We start from the raw sequence: 25534 nt of genomic DNA on the forward strand, positions 1-25534 counted from the left end.
TCTTACCCTGATGGTATACACTGCAACCCTCCCACAAAGATGGTAGTAGACTTTCTCCTGCTCGTGTGTAGCACCTCAAACCACAGCTAGGCATAGTGTTAGTGCGTGGGTAACAACACACTTTGTTTAATTCTGTAATTTAAGTCTTTTGTCTAATCTTTTCTTTCACTCTAAATTTTGAAGCTAGAAAGTTCAGAATCTCTGCCTTCTCTTTCTGAGATCTAAACGAGGAATGACTGAACAAAATGGTCACTTTTCAGTTTCATTTTTGCCCAAAACAAATCATGAAATTGTACCATGCAGCTGCCAGCTGGGATAGACTGGTGTTGAAAAATGATTAGCCCTGCTCCTTCTTTGTTTCGTCCTCAACTGACTCTGCTCTGTCTGGCTTGGTGTGCAAAACATTCATTGCCTTGCTTCCCTCACAGACATTAATGGGACCAAACTGAATAAGCTAAAAAGGATTTGATTTTTTTTCTGGGACCACACCCAATGAGTTAGGTTGCCCCAAACCCAACTGGAAATGGACTCATTCATTGTGTTTTTCCATTTGGATTGAAGCAAATGCACATCCCTAAAACACACAATCATGTCTGTTTTCTGTTCTCCTGGAACTCTTCGCTCTCCTTTGACCTCATTTGGTCTGTATGTGCTCTCCCACTTTTTCCCTTTACAGTGACAACCAACCCCATCCACCTGACCTTGGAAGCCAATAGGAAGAATCAAGTGGAAAAAAGACCTGATGATGCTCAGTTTAGCATGATCGTGCTATTTAACATGCCCTTGGTAAGCAGCCTGCTCACACTATTTAGCCAATACAATTTTGGGTTTTCATGCACAAGAATAGCATTTCCACACTATCAGTTACATTTTTTGTACCGTGAACATCCTAAATGTTTGCTCACCCTTGCTGTATTTCAGTAATGTAAAGAAAAAACATTTTGATCTGAACAATTATGATACAATGCTCCCATCTTATTAGGTTGCCTAGGAGACTAGCTGGAATTGATATGTTGAAGAAGAGGCTACCTGATATTCAATGCATAATGAGTATTTCAAGGGATTTGAAATTCAAGAACTAAGTCAGTAAGGGGAATATGTACTAACCAGAGAAACTATTGATATGGAAAACACAGAAGTGTTACTATGGCCACATTATAAACAGTTGGGCAATGGAAACATGGCCATGTTCTACATAGGAGGTTTCCCTCTACTAACCAAGCCAAAATGAGAAGGCCAGTCAACATGGGGAAACTCAACCCAAGCCCCTTTATCTCCCCCTCCTGATTCAAGTTCAGATCTCTATGACCCTATGCTAAAACAAAGTCAGCCTCTGGATTGCTAATATTCTGTATCTACCCCTTCCGAACACCGAGTCATAAGATTTGCCATACTGGGTCAGTTCAAAGGTCCATCAAGCCCAGTATCCTGCTTCCAACAATAGCCAATCTAGTTCACAAATTCCTGGCAGTGTATTTCCCTAAGTCCACCTTTATAATGGTTTATGGACTCTTCTTCCATACCTTTTTAAAACCCTACTGCACTAACGTTTACCATATCCTCCGGCAGCAAATTCCAGAGCTTAATTATGTGCTGACTAAAAATATTTTATCCTATTTGTTTTAAATGATTTAAATAGTAACTTCATTATGTCTCCTAGTCTGTACTATTTTTGAAGAGTAAACAACTGATTCTCATTTACCGTTCCACTCCACTCATTATTTTATAGACCTGTGTCATATCTCACCTCAACAGTCTCCTCTCCAAGCTGAAGAGCCCTAATCTCTTTAGCCTTTCCTCATAGAGGAATCATTCCATCCCCTTTATCCTTTTGGTCACCCTGTACCTTTTCTAATTCTGCTATGTCTTTTTGAGGTGCGATGACCAGAACTGCTCACAATACTCAAAGTGTGGTCACATCATAGAGTGATACAGAGGCATTATGATATTCTCTATTTTATTCTCCATTCCTTTCCTAATAATTCTTAGCATTCTATTTGATTTCTTGGCCAGCACTGCTTACTGAGCAGAGGATTTCAACATATTATTCAGAATGATGCCTAGATCCTTTCCTTGGGTGGTGATGCCTAATGTGGAACCTTGCACTGTGTAGCTATAATTGAGGTTGCTGTTTCCTATGTGTGGAGGAGTATCCTAACAGTTAGTGCAATGGGCTGTGAACCAGGGAAGCCAGGATTCAAATCCCACTGCCTCTCTCCTGTGACCTTGGCAAGTCATCTCACTCCCCCTCATTGCCTCAGTTACAACCTCACAGGGTCATTCATCAAATCACATAAGGGCATTATCAAGGGTTTTAGGGCCATAACTCATGCGATAAATTTCACATCGCAAAATGCGTATGCAAATTTGAAAAATGTATTCAAGTGGGAGGGGTATGGGCAGAGTAAATGGAAATGATTTGTACCATGTTCTCTCTACCTAGATTGATTGCAGCTAGGTAAATAGAGCATCAAGCTAGGTAGAGAGAACATAGTACAAATCTACTCTTCTTTCTCATTTCATCACTCCAAATCACATTAAATCTTCACTGATGGCGTGTACAATTCTGGTCGCCGCATCTCAAAAAAGATATAATTGCGATGGAGAAGGTACAGAGAAGGGCAACCAAAATGATAAAGGGAATGGAACAGCTCCCCTAAGAGGAAAGACTAAAGAGGTTAGGACTTTTCAGCTTGGAGAAGAGACGACTGAGGGGGGGATATGATAGAGGTGTTTAAAATCATGAGAGGTCTAGAACGGGTAGATGTGAATCGGTTATTTATTCTTTCGGATAGTAGAAAGACTAGGGGGCACTCCATGAAGTTAGCATGTGGCACATTTAAAACTAATCGGAGAAAGTTCTTTTTTATTCAACGCACAATTAAACTCTGGAATTTGTTGCCAGAGGATGTTGTTAGTGCAGTTAGTATAGCTGTGTTTAAAAAAGGATTGGATAAGTTCTTGGAGGAGAAGTCCATTACCTGCTATTAATTAAGTTGACTTAGATAATAACCACCGCTATTACTAGCAACGGTAACATGGAATAGACTTAGTTTTTGGGTACTTGCCAGGTTCTTATGGCTTGGATTGGCCATTGTTGGAAACAGGATGCTGGGCTTGATGGACCCTTGGTCTGACCCAGTATGGCATGTTCTTATGGTATGTGAGATCCAGAAACTGGTCATGAGGGCATGACTGGTATGGTGTGTGTGTGAGAGACATGGGCCCTAAGGAAGAGGACTATGAGTATAGAGCTTAGCCACTACTGCTTCTTCTGGTGTGTGCTACGGCCTGCATGGAAGAGGAGTAGGAGAGCTGCTGGAGGGGGTAAGTAAAGGTGGCTTTTTTAAAATTTATTTATTTATTTATTTATTTATTTATTTATTTAACAGCTTTTCTATACCGACATTAAAGTACACATCATATCGGTTCACATAATAACAAAAGATTGGATTTTTAAGTTTATTTTTCTTGATTGACCGCCATTTAAATTATTTAATATTATGTGATGTCTGCTTTTTTGAAATATTTTATTGGTGTTTGGAGAATTTGTAATAGTTTTTATGAGTTTTTAATTGTTGGATGTTATTCTGTTCATAGCTGTTTTGTAACATTTATTCTGCTTATTAGTATAGTTTTACAATTATTTCTGTGTGGGGATCTATAGCTGCTTGCTAGTTCTGTTTTGCTAATAAGAGGTGTATTGGTTTTTAGGCCTAATTTAATATTTGTAGTGTTGCTTTTTCATAGATAGGGTTGCTCCTGTTTGAGTGTATTCCATAATACAGGTGTAACTATGTGCGGATTTGTTTATGTTCATTACTACAGATCCTGGGAGTATGTTAGGTCGGTTCTGTGTCTGTTACCGAGATATTTTACTAGCATGTAAGCGTTTGTATCAGTCTTATTTGTTGTGTTTTCTCAAGAGGACATGCATTGGTGGTAAACTGCTGTCTTTTCATAAGTAGGGCTATTGAGCCTGGAAGTAGAAGGAGTTTGAGTTGCTGTTACTGAGATGACACCAGAACAAGAATATCTTTTTTGTAGGGTGAGTTATATGGGGAATGTCATAATTCTGCTTTACATCCATTATTGTGGGTCAGGGGGGTTCCCATGGATGCAAACTGTACTTTTACATCTAGCCCAGTGACGATCATGGGTCAGTGTGTCATGCATGTGAGAACCATCTGTCAGGTGTGTCCCGACAGAAAAAAGGTTGAGAACCACTGGTCTACACTGATGTAAATGGAAGTACCATCTTCTTTTTTTTTTTTAGGACAGCCCATAATGCTTCTTCCCTACCCCATGTCCCTTGCATTTTATTGCTTGGATATAGTTTCTGGCATAAAGAGCTACTCCTCCACCTTTTTGGTATTTTCTGTCCTTCCTAAACAAGTTATAGCCAGGGATGACCGTATCCCAGTCATGAGACTCAGTGAACCATGTTTCTGTAACAGTAACAATGTTCAAATCCGCTTCCATCATCACTAGAGCCTGCAGGTCTGGGATTTTATTGCCCAGACTATGGATATTTGTGCTCATAGCTTTCCAGCTTCTGGAAAGCTATGAGCACTGTCCAAGTTTTTCAAAAACTTGGACAGTGGGAAAATACAATACTGGGGATTTCTAACAGCTCACAATAGGCTTGAAGGTGGTGAAAGCACAGCCCAACAGGGCTTTTGTATGTTTTGTGGGAGGGAGGGGATTGACCCACTGGCACTTTTTCTGTTTTTTTTCATTTGTTTATTACAACACTACTTAGCCAGACATCTTTAAAGATATTTAATTAAGTAAATAGACCAGGGCCAGAAACACAGGACAAACACAGACAAATAAGTACATTGAGGCCATCAAAAGACAGAAGACAAATAAACAGAAAGCCAAACAAAAGGTAAGGCTAAGGACTGAGTCAAAAGCAGATCTAGACTGGACACAATGTGGAATGCAGGAGATTCCAAGCTGAGGCAGGGAGCACTAAGTGAGGCAGGCTTATATGAATGTGGCAATGCTGAGTCATGGCTGCCAGCAGGACCTCCAAATCATAGAAGCTTGGAGGACTGAAGCAGCATGGAACATAGCCCACTGAGGGCCCCTGCTGGTGGGAGGACAGCATTACTGAGTCCTGACAGACATATAGACCCCTCCTGATCAGATAAGTCCTCAGGTTCATAGTCATATCCCCAGGAATACTCTGAGTCCAACAGATATGGGGGGCGGGGGGCATGGTATAGGATCTTACCTCTCTAGCAGACAAGATCTCAGAGAAGAAAGTACTTGTCTGTTGGGTCCTAGTCCCCCAAGAACTCCTGCACATCGGTGAAGCTTCCTCCTCTGATGTACTCAAAATTAGCATTGGTGCAGCTGATCTCAATGCCTAATCCTCTCCAGGAGCAGGCATCAGGGTCCTTCCGCTGTGCCTTTGCTACACACTCAAGTATTAAGGCTTAAGATCGGTCTGCAAAGACACTGAAGATGTCATTGCTGCTGCACTGATGCTTCACATCTTATGCTTCAGAGCATCCTGCATTTTTCTATCCAGTTCCTTCTCATAGACTGCTGATGCCAGCATGGACTGGGAAGCAGGAGGGGAGGCCTCTTCTTTCCGGGACATCAGAGGTAACGCGATGGCTGCCATCTGGATCCTGAGAGAATGTTGTGATTTCTGGGTCTGTTGTGAGGAGTGGGAGTGGGAATATTGTTGCCAGGAGTGGGAATATTGTGGCATCTGTCTTGGGGGATTCAAGGCAGCTGCCACAATATTCCCACACCTGGCATCGTGCATCAATGGAGAATGATGTTGATGCATCTTCAGCTTTGCTCAATGTATATCATTGGAGCTCAGTGATGGCTCCAAAGAAGTGGAATTCTGTGCTTTCATTGGTTGGGAGAAGGTAGAGGATAGTCTATCTCCCTGGTCTCAATATAGAGCAGAATCGGTGCCTCCCTGATGACAAAGCACCTCCAGCAGTTGGTGCAACTCCTGGATCCCTTGATGTCAAGTCTTCTGATGATGATGGGCTGGGCTTAAGTCTCCCAAAGAGCTTCTCCATGAGTTGAAATCAGGAACAACATCCTTTAGAGGCCATGGTCCCAAACAGGGTACAGCCTGAGATGTCATGCTTGAATCCCAGGCAAAGCACACATCTACCATGTCAAAGACATGAGTCATTCGCCCAGGAGACACTTAATGAAATTGCTGGCCATATTTTCTTTTTGAGGCATCAGACAAAAAAATCAACAAGCTGAAATCAAACAACTCAATATTGAGCAAAACCCTAACTGATGTTGCCTCAATACATCCAATGAAAAACAAGGAAACATAGAAAATAAGATGAAAATCTTACCTAAAGAAACTAGGAGGGTGAAATATTACTATGGTGGACCAAGAGAAGCAGCTCCAGCACAATTAGGGAACTCATGCTACAACTGCTGAGTATAGAGAAGACAAATCACAACCTGTAGGCTCTGTGGAACAGATGAGACCAAATATTATGTTTGGGGGCGGGGAGGGACATGGTGATGTGGGTTGAGCTGCACATGCCTAGTTGAATATGTGCAAAGCTCCTAGAATCTTTGAAGTAAAACTTCCGAGCTGGGTTACATCCGATTAGGTCTCCCGCACGTGAGGACTGCCATGCTGCTTGTCCTTGCAGAACCTGACTTCACGTGTACTTCTATAGGCCAAGAGAGGTGATCCAAAGGATGGGGGGATAGACTTGGGGCAGAGTTTGGATTTCTGCATGTACTTTAGATTTTAAAAAGTACGCGTGTAAGTTAACATGCACAAGTTATGCACTGCAAAGAGCAGGTCTACTTTGTGTGTTCTTTCACAGGATTTTTAAAGCAAATTTATGTGCATAAGTTCGTTTTGAAAACTGTGTAAATTATGCACGTAGCTGCCGCATACGTTTTCCACAATGTTAAAAGATTACTCTCCCTATGTCTTTCTTTAATAGAGCAAGTGTTTTAACCATACTCTCTCTTTAGCTTTCAACAAATAAGTCTAAATCAAATTTTTACTATGTGATACAAACAACATGCCTTAGAATTCATGGACAGCTAGCCAAGAGTAAATGTTAATGCCATTACACATATGAAACCTTGTTTGCTTGTTTTAACGGGATAAAGATTTATGTTTACAAATTATATTTTTGTCCTTAAACCATGTGCAGTGATCCTACTACACTGTAAATTGTGGTTTATGTCTGGGGAAACTTTCACACATCAATGCCCAGCACTTGGTTTCACTTCTTTTTTTTTTTTTTTTGAATGGGATCAATTTTTCTCTTGCTGACAATACAGTGTTTTCTAATAATAGAAAGGAAACAAACAAAAAATGAACTATTATGAAGATTTATCTCTGCCTATAACAAACTCCGAAGGAAAGAATGCAACAGAAAAGGTTCTTAATCATTTCATTTTTAATAATCAAACGGCAAACATGAAAAACTATTTGAAATAAATTACTGAAAATGTTATGTCGCCACACAATTCTTCAAAAATAGACATGCTGATTGCAAACCAGGTACATATGACATGCATATAAAAGAAATCACTCGTTCAAAAAATAAAACATTGCTTCAAAGTGAAGCAGGAAACAATTGGCAATGAGGTGCCAAAGCGACAAGAATTCTAGTGTCACAGAACTTCATTGCACGTTTCTATATAAAACACATTCTTCATTTAAAAATTATATAAAAACTTCATGTTTTAATACAGCAATATACAAAAGTGCATGTTTTCTATTTAAATAGTTTAAGATTATGTGCTACATATTAAGTTGTAAATTTTCAAAGGTTGCGTGGCAGTTAGACATCTAAAACTGCAATATAGTCATGCAAAAGAACCCGCTGGATGTCTCAGGAATGTTCTAATGAGGACGTAAAACATCTATGCAGTATCGGACATCTAGAAAGAGAGGTCAAAGCAGTTGCCGCTTGGAGACACTTTCCAACTAGACTCATTCAGCTAATTTCCTGCTGTGCAAGATGTGTAACTCTCCCATATTTTACTTCATAAGGAATTTAGGAATCTGGCTAGGTAACTTTTTAGGCTTCCAATCTGATATCTGGGTTGGGTTCTAGATGTCTAACACAAACTGAAAATGGGTTCTAACTTTTGTGCCCAAAACTGTGCCTGCCTGAAATCTTACTTAGGCCAACTGCTAGTCTTTGAAGATTTACCCCATGTGTTCGTTTCAATCTGCTATAATGAAAGAGCTTGACTCCTTTTGAGGCCTATAATTTTCATCTGCCTCAATACAAAATAATCCGGTAGATTTGTTGAAACCCGTGATCTGAGCAAAAAAGAAGGATTAGATGAGGCTATGAAAATATAAAAATATTATAAGTAATTACAACAGTACCTGCATATGTTTTTCTAGAAAGCCATTGAAAGCATGTAGAAGGGTTTTTTTCGTAGCTAGCTGCTATTGCTGCATAGTGAGGTAACTGCTTACTTCTCAATGCTAAATTCTGTAGCAAAACCTCTTACCACTCAAAAGTGCTTAGCTGATATTTGGAATGAGACAACTACCCTTCAGAGCAATCAGGCTCAAATGCATCATTAGTTGTTCCCACGATGGCTGCTTGTCTTGTGATTCTTTTTGACTTCTTTTTAAATTCTGTCCCATGATTAGGCATTCCAGGCTCATTCTGAATGCCACCAGCATTGCCGAAAGCCTCGGAGGTGCAAAGTGACGTTCCATGTGAATCCAGGTCCAACTCCATTCTCTGAGGCGTCTTCTTTTTCTTCCGTGCACCTCTGGTGGAAGGAAAGAGAGAGATCCTAGCAATACTTTACATTTTCTGTTTTTACAAACACAATAATTGCACATTATGACAAAATAAAAATGACCTTAGTGAAGCCCGCACACATATAAACTTCTCTCAAAATAACATAGGCCTTGATGTAATAAGGTGCACTCGGCTGTGTGCATATTTTTGTGTGGATTAATTAAATTAATGAGGAGTTTTAATACACAAAACCTATGCACCCAAACCTGAGTACACTTGAATGCCAATCCCATGTTAATCAATCTATTAATTATTATTCCCCAATGCAAAGAGGCGCATAGGCTTAATTCTGGTTTTCTTAACTTGAGAAATGTAACTCCCGATCAGAGGTGGTGTAGAGTTTCCGAGGCTGTCAGTCTATAGGGTTGAACCTAGAGTTCATGGTGCCGGGCTCCTATAATTGGAATCCATGCATGTAAAAAACATGAATTTATGTGCAGAGAACATTCTTTGTGCACAAATTGTGTTTTCTGCACATAAAATATTTTTTTGTGGTCCTAAATTTTAGGGGCACAATTACACTCCTACCTCATGTTTTGTGTGCACAACTTTTATTCACGCAAATCTTGTTTTCTGCACACAGTACACATAAAACCCCTGTTCCATGCCTGCATTTTTGAGATAGTGAGTTTTTTTTTTACAACTCCCAAAGCATTAGCATCTCATTGCATTCACTTCCTTATTCCTACCTGGTGTATCTATTTACTTGTAATCTACCTCATGTCTGTGTATCCCATCTGTATGCATCCATTACTTATGTAACCCGCCTTGGGCCTACCTTTAGGAAAAGGTGGAATATCAAGTGCTTACAAATAAATAAATAAACGAGCTCGCTGAGTTGGGCGTTAGCTCTCTTTTTAGTGCGTGAGTAAAGAAACTGTGTCTCATGACATTGGGGCTACAGTAACATAATAAAAGATGGCGGCTAATGACCAGACTGGCCAGCAAGATGTTTAGGGATGTAAGTGCCGCTCTGTGCAGGTTACCCCCCTCACGCCCTCTTGCAAGCACAGTGCGGCTCCTTTCACTGCTGGTCTGGGCTGAACACCACTCTGTGAAGGGAATCCTAGTGCTTTATTAACATCCTCTTGTTAGCAGGGAGAGAGAAAAAGATTTAGTTACATCAACAATAGTCAAATCTCGGTGTGTAAAGCTGGGACTGGTTTGGGCATATTATGTCCCATTTTACAGCTACTTATTAGAATGCAACGAAATCTATTGATGAAGCTAGCATTATCGCAAGTTTGAAACCCCCCTCCCCAAGTAAAACAATTAAGAAGGTAAATTGAAACAACCCCCATAGGCTGAGGTGTGCAGGCACCTTTTAGCAGCAGACTTTAGCTCGAATTTTCAAATCCAGATGTGCAAAGTCGCACCTGCCCTTCAGCAGCTGTAACTCAGTAGGGTATATGCTGCGGGGGTCTCCGCTCACACTTGCACCTTTATCTGCTTTGAAAATTCAGGCTAAGGTCTGTGGGTTAAAAAGGAGCCAGAGCCCTTAATGACCCTCAGGGTTATTTTATTTGGGGGGAGGGGAGTGGGGTTTTCAATCCTGAGATAATGCTAAACTTCACTAATAGGTTTGATTTCAATGAGATAATTAGTGTAAAATCAAACGTCTGTGCATAAACCCCGATCCACTCCAACGCCATCCCCCTAAAATGCCTACTTAGTATGGCCCATAAAAGCGTGTGCAAAATTGTGCTCCATGGGTATTCTTACTGAATATCCACCAAGGTTTTAAATTTACCCCCAAAATATCTACCACCCTAAATAGTGTTAGCCAGTTTTAGAAACCTGTGTGGGGCAGTGATAATATTGTGGCAATGCTTCCTGTACATCATGTCTTAATCCCATTTCTCCTCCCTTGTCCTCAGTCTTCTGTGCCTTCTCTTTCTATTCATTGCCTCTTTCAGTTACTCAGAATGTAGAGGCAATGCACTGACGTTTCAGGCCTCCATAAACCTCAGAAGCCATTCGCATCATGACCTCCGGTTTTCTGTGATTTCGCGTCATTGCGGGACATGGCCTCTTGGCTGCTGGCCTTCCTTGATGTTCCCACTGCTACTCTGAACCTTTCCTGGTGCCAGGCAACACTTATACTGTGAAATGCAAACTCTCCGATACTGATGCCACACGCCAAGCAGGAAACGGAGCGGCATAATACTGAGATTCGGAATAACAGGTGGCGCAGGCAGCCCCAGTGTGGGGAAGGGGAAGGGGAAAGAGAAGAGGAAGTAGACAATGTTTGTGGCTGGCGCTCACAGGGTACAGGGAAAAGCATTTGAAGAGAAGAGGAAACAGGTACTATGGCAGAAAAGATGTGCGGATAGAGAAAACAATTGATGAAGAGAAAGCTAGTGTTCGTCTAGGGTGGGAGCAGTGGAGCCAGAACGCGACTGGCGTCTGAGATGGCTGAGAGTCGAAATGACTAGTGTCTGTCTCAGGGGAGTGAGAGAGGCAGTAGTTGGTGTCTTGTGGGGGATGGAAACAGAAAACGGCTAGTGTTCGTCCTGGATGAAACAGAGAGGGGGAAGAGGCTAGCGCCTATCCTGGGGGTTGGAGAGAGGAGGCGGCTGGGCTCTGTCTGGGGAGGAAGAGGAAGTGAGCAGCTGGTGGGAGCAGTAGAGACAGGAGGTGGCTGGGCTCTGTCTGGGGAGGAAGAGGAAGTGAGCAGCTGGTGGGAGCAGTAGAGACAGGAGGTGGCTGGGCTCTGTCTGGGGAGGAAGAGGAAGTGAGCAGCTGGTGGGAGCAGTAGAGACAGGAGGTGGCTGGGCTCTGTCTGGGGAGGAAGAGGAAGTGAGCAGCTGGTGGGAGCAGTAGAGACAGGAGGTGGCTGGGCTCTGTCTGGGGAGGAAGAGGAAGTGAGCAGCTGGTGGGAGCAGTAGAGACAGCAGGCGGCTGGGATAGAACAGGGGGAGAGAGGAGACGGCCAGCAGAAGGGTAAGGTGAAGGAGGTTACTGAAAGGATGGAGGAGAGGGAAAGGGGAGGGATGGTACAGGAAGTACATGTGAGGAAAGGATGGAGGAGGAGAAAAGGGGAGTCTGAGGGAAGAGAAGAGGAAAGAAAAAGGAAGGAAAAGTAAAAGAACTGACAAAACTGAAATGGAGAAATAAGGAAAAAATAAAAAGTGATTCTGACTCACACAACAAAGGTTACAACATTAATTTATTTAATCAAATATTTAAGGCTACCATTGTCAATAAATGTGACTTTTTGTACACATAGAAGTATGCACAATTATGTGCAACTTTATCCAAATACATCACAGAATAAAAAAAAAAAAAAAAAAGACGCCATAGGACTTTTTAGCCTTTACTGCATAATCTGCTTTGAGCTGCCACTGGAAAAAAGGGGCCCTTTCTATAATAAGGTTACAGCCCGGTCCCTACGAGGGATGTTCCCCGTTATTAATATCGAAGCAGCACTGTCGGAAAAACATGAAGACATCAGCTAACGCTTGAAAATCAGTAAACCACCACCACCACCACAACACACGACAGGGGACTGAAGACAGTACTGCACACAGAAGGGTTATATTCATTTTAATGTATAAACTGTCTTAATTAATCAAAGCATAACGTTTCCAGTAGGAGCCAGCTCTGGTGAAGCTAAAAAGCAAAGAGAAAGTCCCCAAACCCCACATCCATGAATTCACAAGAGACAGCAACATGCAAATGAAATGCAAATCATCATGACTGCAGGAAAGAGAGACTCGGCACAAGATGCGGTCATGAAGAAACGTCCCAGAGCTGTCACTTTCCCAGCAGCTTTCCTCTATGATGTCAAGAATATATAACAAAAACTAAACCACCAAGTGAGATAACTAAAGAGGCCGTCATGACGTCCTAGGAAACTTGTACGTAGAAAGTCACTAATGGTGCTCTCCCGCTATGGTAATTGTCATCATTGGTCTCAAGGTGACACACAACCATTTTTTGGAAAAAGAGTTTTTGTATGCACGGTCAGGTCACAAGGTCCAAATAGCGATTATAAAATCTCAAACTTAAGCTTGGGATTCGCTTAAAAACGCTATATCCAAAACTTCAAGAAATATTCCAGCCCGGAAAATATGAGCCAAAGATTAGCATTTCTGAAACTAATTACTCAGAACTCAATCCAAAATTTTAATTTCATTAATGCACCGCAGTTCTTTCGGTAAGTATAAGAGAGAGCCCTGACCCTGGCTGTTTGCAGTTTATACTGATGTGCCAGGAGGCACTTTTAAAAGATTTCCTTCCTGATATCTCAGTGCTCTACGAGGTTCATATGTTATTCCTGACATGGGGGCCTGTGAGCCAGCCCTGGAGTGCCCCTGCCCTTTCATGAGATTCTGGGGTAAGAGGACCCCTCTTTCTGCGGGGGAGGGATCAGGGATGCTGCAGGGCCTGGAGTGTCCCTGCCCTTTCATGAGATTCTGGGGTAAGAGGACCCCTCTTTCTGCGGGGGAGGGATCAGGGATGCTGCAGGGCCTGGAGTACCCCTGCCCTTTCATGAGATTCTGGGGTAAGAGGACCCCCTCTTTCTGCGGGGAGGGATCAGGGATGCTGCAGGGCCTGGAGTACCCCTGCCCTTTCATGAGATTCTGGGGTAAGAGGACCCCCTCTTTCTGCGGGGAGGGATCAGGGATGCTGCAGGGCCTGGAGTACCCCTGCCCTTTCATGAGATTCTGGGGTAAGAGGACCCCTCTTTCTGCGGGGAGGGATCAGGGATGCTGCAGGGCCTGGAGTGTCCCTGCCCTTCCATGAGATTCTGGGGTAAGAGGACCCCTCTTTCTGCGGGGGAGGGATCAGGGATGCTGCAGGGCCTGGAGTGTCCCTGCCCTTCCATGAGATTCTGGGGTAAGAGGACCCCCTCTTTCTGCGGGGAGGGATCAGGGATGCTGCAGGGCCTGGAGTACCCCTGCCCTTTCATGAGATTCTGGGGTAAGAGGACCCCCTCTTTCTGCGGGGAGGGATCAGGGATGCTGCAGGGCCTGGAGTGCCCCTGCCCTTCCATGAGATTCTGGGGTAAGAGGACCCCTCTTTCTGCGGGGAGGGATCACGGATGCTGCAGGGCCTGGAGTGCCCCTGCCCTTTCATGAGATTCTGGGGTAAGAGGACCCCTCTTTCTGTGGGGAGGGATCAGGGATGCTGCAGGGCCTGGAGTGCCCCTGCCCTTTCATGAGATTCTGGGGTAAGAGGACCCCTCTTTCTGCGGGGGAGGGATCAGGGATGCTGCAGGGCCTGGAGTGCCCCTGCCCTTTCATGAGATTCTGGGGTAAGAGGACCCCTCTTTCTGCGGGGAGGGATCAGGGATGCTGCAGGGCCTGGAGTGCCCCTGCCCTTTCATGAGATTCTGGGGTAAGAGGACCCCTCTTTCTGCGGGGGAGGGATCAGGGATGCTGCAGGGCCTGGAGTGTCCCTGCCCTTTCATGAGATTCTGGGGTAAGAGGACCCCCTCTTTCTGCGGGCAGGGATCAGGGATGCTGCAGGGCCTGGAGTGCCCCTGCCCTTCCATGAGATTCTGGGGTAAGAGGACCCCCTCTTTCTGCGGGCAGGGATCAGGGATGCTGCAGGTCCTGGAGTGCCCCTGCCCTTCCATGAGATTCTGGGGTAAGAGGACCCCTCTTTCTGCGGGGGAGGGATCAGGGATGCTGCAGGGCCTGGAGTGTCCCTGCCCTTCCATGAGATTCTGGGGTAAGAGGACCCCTCTTTCTGCGGGCAGGGATCAGGGATGCTGCAGGTCCTGGAGTGCCCCTGCCCTTCCATGAGATTCTGGGGTAAGAGGACCCCTCTTTCTGCGGGGGAGGGATCAGGGATGCTGCAGGGCCTGGAGTGTCCCTGCCCTTCCATGAGATTCTGGGGTAAGAGGACCCCTCTTTCTGCGGGCAGGGATCAGGGATGCTGCAGGGCCTGGAGTGCCCCTGCCCTTCCATGAGATTCTGGGGTAAGAGGACCCCTCTTTCTGCGGGGGAGGGATCAGGGATGCTGCAGGGCCTGGAGTGCCCCTGCCCTTTCATGAGATTCTGGGGTAAGAGGACCCCTCTTTCTGCGGGCAGGGATCAGGGATGCTGCAGGGCCTGGAGTGCCCCTGCCCTTCCATGAGATTCTGGGGTAAGAGGACCCCCTCTTTCTGCGGGGGAGGGATCAGGGATGCTGCAGGGCCTGGAGTGCCCCTGCCCTTCCATGAGATTCTGGGGTAAGAAGACCCCTCTTTCTGCGGGCAGGGATCAGGGATGCTGCAGGGCCTGGAGTGCCCCTGCCCTTCCATGAGATTCTGGGGTAAGAGGACCCCTCTTTCTGCGGGGAGGGATCAGGGATGCTGCAGGGCCTGGAGTGCCCCTGCCCTTCCATGAGATTCTGGGGTAAGAGGACCCCCTCTTTCTGCGGGGGAGGGATCAGGGATGCTGCAGGGCCTGGAGTGCCCCTGCCCTTTCATGAGATTCTGGGGTAAGAAGACCCCTCTTTCTGCGGGCAGGGATCAGGGATGCTGCAGGGCCTGGAGTGCCCCTGCCCTTCCATGAGATTCTGGGGTAAGAAGACCCCTCTTTCTGTGGGGAGGGATCAGGGATGCTGCAGGGCCTGGAGTGCCCCTGCCCTTTCATGAGATTCTGGGGTAAGAGGACCCCTCTTTCTGTGGGGAGGGATCAGGGATGCTGCAGGGCCTGGAGTGCCCCTGCCCTTTCATGAGATTCTGGGGTAAGAGGACCCCTCTTTCTGCGGGGAGGGATCAGGGATGCTGCAGGGCCTGGAGTGCCCCTGCCCTTTCATGAGATTCTGGGGTAAGAAGACCCCTCTTTCTGCGGGCAGGGATCAGGGATGCTGCAGGGCCTGGAGTGCCCCTGCCCTTCCATGAGATTCTGGGGTAAGAGGACCCCTCTTTCTGCGGGCAGGGATCAGGGATGCTGCAGGTCCTGGAGTGCCCCTGCCCTTCCATGAGATTCTGGGGTAAGAGGACCCCCTCTTTCTGCGGGCAGGGATCAGGGATGCTGCAGGTCCTGGAGTGCCCCTGCCCTTCCATGAGATTCTGGGGTAAGAGGACCCCTCTTTCTGCGGGCAGGGATCAGGGATGCTGCAGGGCCTGGAGTGCCCCTGCCCTTTCATGAGATTCTGGGGTAAGAGGACCCCTCTTTCTGCGGGGAGGGATCAGGGATGCTGCAGGGCCTGGAGTGCCCCTGCCCTTTCATGAGATTCTGGGGTAAGAAGACCCCTCTTTCTGCGGGCAGGGATCAGGGATGCTGCAGGGCCTGGAGTGCCCCTGCCCTTCCATGAGATTCTGGGGTAAGAAGACCCCTCTTTCTGCGGGGAGGGATCACGGATGCTGCAGGGCCTGGAGTGCCCCTGCCCTTTCATGAGATTCTGGGGTAAGAGGACCCCTCTTTCTGTGGGGAGGGATCAGGGATGCTGCAGGGCCTGGAGTGCCCCTGCCCTTTCATGAGATTCTGGGGTAAGAGGACCCCTCTTTCTGCGGGGAGGGATCAGGGATGCTGCAGGGCCTGGAGTGCCCCTGCCCTTTCATGAGATTCTGGGGTAAGAAGACCCCTCTTTCTGCGGGCAGGGATCAGGGATGCTGCAGGGCCTGGAGTGCCCCTGCCCTTCCATGAGATTCTGGGGTAAGAGGACCCCTCTTTCTGCGGGCAGGGATCAGGGATGCTGCAGGTCCTGGAGTGCCCCTGCCCTTCCATGAGATTCTGGGGTAAGAGGACCCCCTCTTTCTGCGGGCAGGGATCAGGGATGCTGCAGGTCCTGGAGTGCCCCTGCCCTTCCATGAGATTCTGGGGTAAGAGGACCCCTCTTTCTGCGGGGGAGGGATCAGGGATGCTGCAGGGCCTGGAGTGCCCCTGCCCTTTCATGAGATTCTGGGGTAAGAGGACCCCCTCTTTCTGCGGGGAGGGATCAGGGATGCTGCAGGGCCTGGAGTGTCCCTGCCCTTCCATGAGATTCTGGGGTAAGAGGACCCCTCTTTCTGCGGGGGAGGGATCAGGGATGCTGCAGGGCCTGGAGTGTCCCTGCCCTTCCATGAGATTCTGGGGTAAGAGGACCCCTCTTTCTGCGGGCAGGGATCAGGGATGCTGCAGGGCCTGGAGTGTCCCTGCCCTTTCATGAGATTCTGGGGTAAGAGGACCCCTCTTTCTGCGGGGGAGGGATCAGGGATGCTGCAGGGCCTGGAGTGTCCCTGCCCTTCCATGAGATTCTGGGGTAAGAGGACCCCTCTTTCTGCGGGGAGGGATCAGGGATGCTGCAGGGCCTGGAGTGCCCCTGCCCTTCCATGAGATTCTGGGGTAAGAGGACCCCTCTTTCTGCGGGGGAGGGATCAGGGATGCTGCAGGGCCTGGAGTGCCCCTGCCCTTTCATGAGATTCTGGGGTAAGAGGACCCCTCTTTCTGCGGGGGAGGGATCAGGGATGCTGCAGGGCCTGGAGTGTCCCTGCCCTTTCATGAGATTCTGGGGTAAGAGGACCCCCTCTTTCTGCGGGGAGGGATCAGGGATGCTGCAGGGCCTGGAGTGCCCCTGCCCTTTCATGAGATTCTGGGGTAAGAGGACCCCTCTTTCTGCGGGGGAGGGATCAGGGATGCTGCAGGGCCTGGAGTGTCCCTGCCCTTCCATGAGATTCTGGGGTAAGAGGACCCCTCTTTCTGCGGGGAGGGATCAGGGATGCTGCAGGGCCTGGAGTGCCCCTGCCCTTCCATGAGATTCTGGGGTAAGAGGACCCCTCTTTCTGCGGGGGAGGGATCAGGGATGCTGCAGGGCCTGGAGTGCCCCTGCCCTTCCATGAGATTCTGGGGTAAGAGGACCCCTCTTTCTGCGGGGGAGGGATCAGGGATGCTGCAGGGCCTGGAGTGTCCCTGCCCTTTCATGAGATTCTGGGGTAAGAGGACCCCCTCTTTCTGCGGGGAGGGATCAGGGATGCTGCAGGGCCTGGAGTGCCCCTGCCCTTTCATGAGATTCTGGGGTAAGAGGACCCCTCTTTCTGCGGGGGAGGGATCAGGGATGCTGCAGGGCCTGGAGTGCCCCTGCCCTTTCATGAGATTCTGGGGTAAGAGGACCCCTCTTTCTGCGGGCAGGGATCAGGGATGCTGCAGGGCCTGGAGTGCCCCTGCCCTTCCATGAGATTCTGGGGTAAGAGGACCCCCTCTTTCTGCGGGGAGGGATCAGGGATGCTGCAGGGCCTGGAGTGCCCCTGCCCTTCCATGAGATTCTGGGGTAAGAGGACCCCTCTTTCTGCGGGGAGGGATCAGGGATGCTGCAGGGCCTGGAGTGCCCCTGCCCTTTCATGAGATTCTGGGGTAAGAAGACCCCTCTTTCTGTGGGCAGGGATCAGGGATGCTGCAGGGCCTGGAGTGCCCCTGCCCTTTCATGAGATTCTGGGGTAAGAAGACCCCTCTTTCTGTGGGCAGGGATCAGGGATGCTGCAGGGCCTGGAGTGCCCCTGCCCTTTCATGAGATTCTGGGGTAAGAGGACCCCTCTTTCTGCGGGGGAGGGATCAGGGATGCTGCAGGGCCTGGAGTGCCCCTGCCCTTTCATGAGATTCTGGGGTAAGAGGACCCCTCTTTCTGCGGGGAGGGATCAGGGATGCTGCAGGGCCTGGAGTGCCCCTGCCCTTTCATGAGATTCTGGGGTAAGAGGACCCCTCTTTCTGCGGGGGAGGGATCAGGGATGCTGCAGGGCCTGGAGTACCCCTGCCCTTTCATGAGATTCTGGGGTAAGAGGACCCCTCTTTCTGTGGGGAGGGATCAGGGATGCTGCAGGGCCTGGAGTGCCCCTGCCCTTCCATGAGATTCTGGGGTAAGAGGACCCCTCTTTCTGCGGGGAGGGATCAGGGATGCTGCAGGGCCTGGAGTGCCCCTGCCCTTCCATGAGATTCTGGGGTAAGAGGACCCCTCTTTCTGCGGGGGAGGGATCAGGGATGCTGCAGGGCCTGGAGTGCCCCTGCCCTTTCATGAGATTCTGGGGTAAGAGGACCCCTCTTTCTGCGGGCAGGGATCAGGGATGCTGCAGGGCCTGGAGTGCCCCTGCCCTTCCATGAGATTCTGGGGTAAGAGGACCCCCTCTTTCTGCGGGGAGGGATCAGGGATGCTGCAGGGCCTGGAGTGCCCCTGCCCTTTCATGAGATTCTGGGGTAAGAGGACCCCTCTTTCTGCGGGGGAGGGATCAGGGATGCTGCAGGGCCTGGAGTGCCCCTGCCCTTTCATGAGATTCTGGGGTAAGAGGACCCCTCTTTCTGTGGGGAGGGATCAGGGATGCTGCAGGGCCTGGAGTGCCCCTGCCCTTTCATGAGATTCTGGGGTAAGAGGACCCCTCTTTCTGTGGGGAGGGATCAGGGATGCTGCAGGGCCTGGAGTACCCCTGCCCTTTCATGAGATTCTGGGGTAAGAGGACCCCTCTTTCTGCGGGGAGGGATCAGGGATGCTGCAGGGCCTGGAGTGCCCCTGCCCTTCCATGAGATTCTGGGGTAAGAGGACCCCTCTTTCTGTGGGGAGGGATCAGGGATGCTGCAGGGCCTGGAGTGCCCCTGCCCTTTCATGAGATTCTGGGGTAAGAGGACCCCTCTTTCTGCGGGGGAGGGATCAGGGATGCTGCAGGGCCTGGAGTGCCCCTGCCCTTTCATGAGATTCTGGGGTAAGAGGACCCCTCTTTCTGCGGGGGAGGGATCAGGGATGCTGCAGGGCCTGGAGTGTCCCTGCCCTTTCATGAGATTCTGGGGTAAGAAGACCCCTCTTTCTGCGGGCAGGGATCAGGGATGCTGCAGGGCCTGGAGTGCCCCTGCCCTTCCATGAGATTCTGGGGTAAGAGGACCCCTCTTTCTGCGGGGAGGGATCAGGGATGCTGCAGGGCCTGGAGTGCCCCTGCCCTTTCATGAGATTCTGGGGTAAGAGGACCCCTCTTTCTGTGGGGAGGGATCAGGGATGCTGCAGGGCCTGGAGTGTCCCTGCCCTTTCATGAGATTCTGGGGTAAGAAGACCCCTCTTTCTGTGGGGAGGGATCAGGGATGCTGCAGGGCCTGGAGTGCCCCTGCCCTTCCATGAGATTCTGGGGTAAGAGGACCCCTCTTTCTGCGGGGAGGGATCACGGATGCTGCAGGGCCTGGAGTGCCCCTGCCCTTTCATGAGATTCTGGGGTAAGAGGACCCCTCTTTCTGTGGGGAGGGATCAGGGATGCTGCAGGGCCTGGAGTGCCCCTGCCCTTTCATGAGATTCTGGGGTAAGAGGACCCCTCTTTCTGCGGGGAGGGATCAGGGATGCTGCAGGGCCTGGAGTGTCCCTGCCCTTCCATGAGATTCTGGGGTAAGAGGACCCCTCTTTCTGTGGGGAGGGATCAGGGATGCTGCAGGGCCTGGAGTGTCCCTGCCCTTTCATGAGATTCTGGGGTAAGAAGACCCCTCTTTCTGTGGGGAGGGATCAGGGATGCTGCAGGGCCTGGAGTGCCCCTGCCCTTCCATGAGATTCTGGGGTAAGAGGACCCCTCTTTCTGCGGGGAGGGATCACGGATGCTGCAGGGCCTGGAGTGCCCCTGCCCTTTCATGAGATTCTGGGGTAAGAGGACCCCCTCTTTCTGTGGGGAGGGATCACGGATGCTGCAGGGCCTGGAGTGCCCCTGCCCTTTCATGAGATTCTGGGGTAAGAGGACCCCCTCTTTCTGCGGGGAGGGATCAGGGATGCTGCAGGGCCTGGAGTGCCCCTGCCCTTTCATGAGATTCTGGGGTAAGAGGACCCCTCTTTCTGCGGGGGAGGGATCAGGGATGCTGCAGGGCCTGGAGTGCCCCTGCCCTTTCATGAGATTCTGGGGTAAGAGGACCCCTCTTTCTGCGGGCAGGGATCAGGGATGCTGCAGGGCCTGGAGTGCCCCTGCCCTTCCATGAGATTCTGGGGTAAGAGGACCCCCTCTTTCTGCGGGGAGGGATCAGGGATGCTGCAGGGCCTGGAGTGCCCCTGCCCTTTCATGAGATTCTGGGGTAAGAGGACCCCTCTTTCTGCGGGGAGGGATCAGGGATGCTGCAGGGCCTGGAGTGCCCCTGCCCTTTCATGAGATTCTGGGGTAAGAGGACCCCTCTTTCTGTGGGAAGGGATCAGGGATGCTGCAGGGCCTGGAGTGCCCCTGCCCTTTCATGAGATTCTGGGGTAAGAGGACCCCTCTTTCTGCGGGGAGGGATCACGGATGCTGCAGGGCCTGGAGTGCCCCTGCCCTTTCATGAGATTCTGGGGTAAGAAGACCCCTCTTTCTGTGGGAAGGGATCAGGGATGCTGCAGGGCCTGGAGTGTCCCTGCCCTTTCATGAGATTCTGGGGTAAGAGGACCCCTCTTTCTGCGGGGCAGGGATCAGGGATGCTGCAGGGCCTGGAGTGTCCCTGCCCTTTCATGAGATTCTGGGGTAAGAGGACCCCTCTTTCTGCGGGGAGGGATCAGGGATGCTGCAGGGCCTGGAGTGTCCCTGCCCTTCCATGAGATTCTGGGGTAAGAGGACCCCTCTTTCTGCGGGGGAGGGATCAGGGATGCTGCAGGGCCTGGAGTGTCCCTGCCCTTTCATGAGATTCTGGGGTAAGAGGACCCCTCTTTCTGCGGGGAGGGATCAGGGATGCTGCAGGGCCTGGAGTGCCCCTGCCCTTTCATGAGATTCTGGGGTAAGAGGACCCCTCTTTCTGTGGGAAGGGATCAGGGATGCTGCAGGGCCTGGAGTGTCCCTGCCCTTCCATGAGATTCTGGGGTAAGAGGACCCCTCTTTCTGCGGGGAGGGATCAGGGATGCTGCAGGGCCTGGAGTGCCCCTGCCCTTTCATGAGATTCTGGGGTAAGAGGACCCCTCTTTCTGTGGGGAGGGATCAGGGATGCTGCAGGGCCTGGAGTGTCCCTGCCCTTCCATGAGATTCTGGGGTAAGAGGACCCCTCTTTCTGCGGGGGAGGGATCAGGGATGCTGCAGGGCCTGGAGTGCCCCTGCCCTTTCATGAGATTCTGGGGTAAGAGGACCCCTCTTTCTGCGGGGGAGGGATCAGGGATGCTGCAGGGCCTGGAGTGTCCCTGCCCTTTCATGAGATTCTGGGGTAAGAGGACCCCCTCTTTCTGCGGGCAGGGATCAGGGATGCTGCAGGGCCTGGAGTGCCCCTGCCCTTCCATGAGATTCTGGGGTAAGAGGACCCCTCTTTCTGTGGGCAGGGATCAGGGATGCTGCAGGGCCTGGAGTGTCCCTGCCCTTCCATGAGATTCTGGGTAAGAGGACCCCTCTTTCTGCAGGGAGGGATCAGGGATGCTGCAGGGCCTGGAGTGCCCCTGCCCTTTCATGAGATTCTGGGGTAAGAGGACCCCTCTTTCTGCGGGGCAGGGATCAGGGATGCTGCAGGGCCTGGAGTGTCCCTGCCCTTTCATGAGATTCTGGGGTAAGAGGACCCCTCTTTCTGCGGGGAGGGATCAGGGATGCTGCAGGGCCTGGAGTGTCCCTGCCCTCCATGAGATTCTGGGGTAAGAGGACCCCTCTTTCTGCGGGGGAGGGATCAGGGATGCTGCAGGGCCTGGAGTGTCCCTGCCCTTTCATGAGATTCTGGGGTAAGAGGACCCCTCTTTCTGCGGGGAGGGATCAGGGATGCTGCAGGGCCTGGAGTGCCCCTGCCCTTTCATGAGATTCTGGGGTAAGAAGACCCCTCTTTCTGTGGGCAGGGATCAGGGATGCTGCAGGGCCTGGAGTGCCCCTGCCCTTTCATGAGATTCTGGGGTAAGAAGACCCCTCTTTCTGTGGGCAGGGATCAGGGATGCTGCAGGGCCTGGAGTGTCCCTGCCCTTTCATGAGATTCTGGGGTAAGAGGACCCCTCTTTCTGCGGGGCAGGGATCAGGGATGCTGCAGGGCCTGGAGTGTCCCTGCCCTTTCATGAGATTCTGGGGTAAGAGGACCCCTCTTTCTGCGGGGAGGGATCAGGGATGCTGCAGGGCCTGGAGTGCCCCTGCCCTTCCATGAGATTCTGGGGTAAGAGGACCCCTCTTTCTGCGGGGAGGGATCAGGGATGCTGCAGGGCCTGGAGTGTCCCTGCCCTTTCATGAGATTCTGGGGTAAGAGGACCCCTCTTTCTGCGGGGAGGGATCAGGGATGCTGCAGGGCCTGGAGTGTCCCTGCCCTTTCATGAGATTCTGGGGTAAGAGGACCCCTCTTTCTGCGGGGGAGGGATCAGGGATGCTGCAGGGCCTGGAGTGCCCCTGCCCTTTCATGAGATTCTGGGGTAAGAGGACCCCTCTTTCTGCGGGGAGGGATCAGGGATGCTGCAGGGCCTGGAGTGCCCCTGCCCTTTCATGAGATTCTGGGGTAAGAAGACCCCTCTTTCTGTGGGCAGGGATCAGGGATGCTGCAGGGCCTGGAGTGCCCCTGCCCTTTCATGAGATTCTGGGGTAAGAAGACCCCTCTTTCTGTGGGCAGGGATCAGGGATGCTGCAGGGCCTGGAGTGTCCCTGCCCTTCCATGAGATTCTGGGGTAAGAGGACCCCTCTTTCTGCGGGGGAGGGATCAGGGATGCTGCAGGGCCTGGAGTGCCCCTGCCCTTCCATGAGATTCTGGGGTAAGAGGACCCCTCTTTCTGCGGGGAGGGATCAGGGATGCTGCAGGGCCTGGAGTGCTCCTGCCCTTTCATGAGATTGTGGGGTAAGAGGACCCCTCTTTCTGCGGGGAGGGATCAGGGATGCTGCAGGGCCTGGAGTGCTCCTGCCCTTTCATGAGATTGTGGGGTAAGAGGACCCCTCTTTCTGCGGGGGAGGGATCAGGGATGCTGCAGGGCCTGGAGTACCCCTGCCCTTTCATGAGATTCTGGGGTAAGAGGACCCCTCTTTCTGGGGGCAGGGATCAGGGATGCTGCAGGGCCTGGAGTGCTCCTGCCCTTTCATGAGATTGTGGGGTAAGAGGACCCCTCTTTCTGCGAGGAGGGATCAGGGATGGTGCAAGGCCTTTGAGCTGTCATTACTAATGCCACTAACTGCTTGCAGGTCTCGCCATTACATTCAGGATCAGCCACGAGGGGAGCTCTGAGGGTGCATGGACCAGGGGAGGTTGCACCTGCTTCTCTCTGCTCAGCCGCCCAGCAATGAACCTATCCAAGAGAACAATGTGGCTCCTGTCATTAGGTCGCCCTCTTTTCCACCTTCAGCCCAGGGCACAGAGGAGATTGTTACCGTTGACCTTGGCCAGAGGGATGTTTGACCTTGGCCAGAGGGATGTTTGCAGGGAGGGCTCAGGTGCAAGAGGGGTTTTACAGTTTGATCAGGTGGAGAGGGATTGGTTGTAGAGGATAAGAAAGGGGAACAACAAAAGATCAACTGGGATATAAGAGAGAAACTGGGGGGGGGGGGGGGAGCGGTGATCAAGTGGGAGAAAGGCTGGAAGGTGAGAGCAGATGGAGGATGAGAGTGTGGAGGAAATGGGGCATGAAGTGAGAGAGAGGGAATGAGAAGGGGGTTATAAACGACTGGGGCGAGACATAAAACGGGCTGGAAGGGGTGAGAGAGAGTGAGTGGGATGGGTGGAGGCTGAGTGAGGGGATCGATTGGAGGGAAGAAGATTACGAGAGGGGGTGAAGGTGGAGAGAAAGGATCGACTGGAGAGGGCGCAGACTGAGAAAGGGGATCAGCAGGAGGGCAGGGAGATGGACTGCGCCCCTGATAATGTGCTCTGGTCATCCTCTGGGGCGCTAAAATAGGGTCACACTGGGAAGAAGCACCCAGATTCTGAAAAAAAAACCCCGTCACGGAAGTAATGGAGAGATCAAGGTATAGGAACTGCTTCAACGCAAACTGCAGTTCCTAACTTAAGGGATTAGGATTAGATGAACTCTATTTTTCACTGCTCACTTAAGGTAAGCAATGTCAAAGCAGCATTACATTATTTCTAAATAATTAACAAAAGTACATTTTAAAAAACCTGTAAACAAAATCCTTAAGATGTCCTCTTTTCTTAAGATGAAGAGAGCGACATTTTTGAAATTATTTCTATCTAGTTATACTCTCATCATTATCTTACTCCTCACGAGCCCCATGCAGGCTTCACATAGACTTGTGCAAAGTATCAGGCCAGAAGCAACAACTGAAGGCGTCAGAAAGGCGCCTTCAAAATTAAGGGGCAGATTTTTAAACGAGCGCGCGCGAGGTACATTTCTGTGCGCTACCCGGCGCGCACAAATGTACACCCGGTTTTATAACATGCGCGCGCTGCCGTGCGCATGTTATAAAATCCGGGGTCGGCGCGCGTAAGGGGGTGCACACTCGTGCACCTTGCGTGCGCCGAGCCCTATGGAAGCCCCGATGGCTTTCCCCGTTCCCCTCCCAGGCCGCACCGAAATCGGAGCGGCCTCAGAGGGAACTTTTCTTTTCTTCCGCTCTCCCCCCCCACACCTTCCCCTCCCTTCCCCTATCTAACCCGCCCCCAGCCCTACCTAAATCCTCCCCCCACCTTATTTCATGGAGTTATGCGCCTCGACCGGCTGCCGCTGTGCCGGAGACCTCGGTCCCGCCCCCGGACCAGTGCCCCGCCCCTTTTTCAAAGCCCCGTGACGTACGCGCGTAACACTTTGAAAATGTACCCCAAAGTGTAAAAACTGAAAAAATGTGATCTATTCAGATTCTGCCTGTATATACTAAGTCCATAGATAACCCCCGAGTGGGGAAAAGCTAAAAATTCCCCAGATTTCTAGGGAATGTAATCCTCCTGCCTCCTAGTCACATTTGTCAAATTGCAAGAGATTGCTACTTGTTTTGGGTCCAGTTGGATCTAATATCTTTTGCTTTGTTTTTC

At 50.4% G+C, this 25534-nt stretch overlaps 1 protein-coding gene across 1 annotated transcript in view; it reads right to left on the reverse strand.

Annotated features, from left to right (window-relative positions):
• Positions 1 to 7402: 7402 nt before the first annotated feature.
• Positions 7403 to 25534, reverse strand: part of AHI1 (Abelson helper integration site 1) — a 559431-nt gene continuing 541299 nt past the window's right edge. The window contains 1 exon segment of the mRNA XM_029596614.1: positions 7403 to 8763. Within this exon segment, the coding sequence (XP_029452474.1) occupies positions 8532 to 8763 (232 nt within the window). The 3' untranslated portion in view covers positions 7403 to 8531.

Source organism: Rhinatrema bivittatum, chromosome 3, assembly GCF_901001135.1.
Source record: "Rhinatrema bivittatum chromosome 3, aRhiBiv1.1, whole genome shotgun sequence".
NCBI lineage: Eukaryota > Metazoa > Chordata > Amphibia > Gymnophiona > Rhinatrematidae > Rhinatrema > Rhinatrema bivittatum.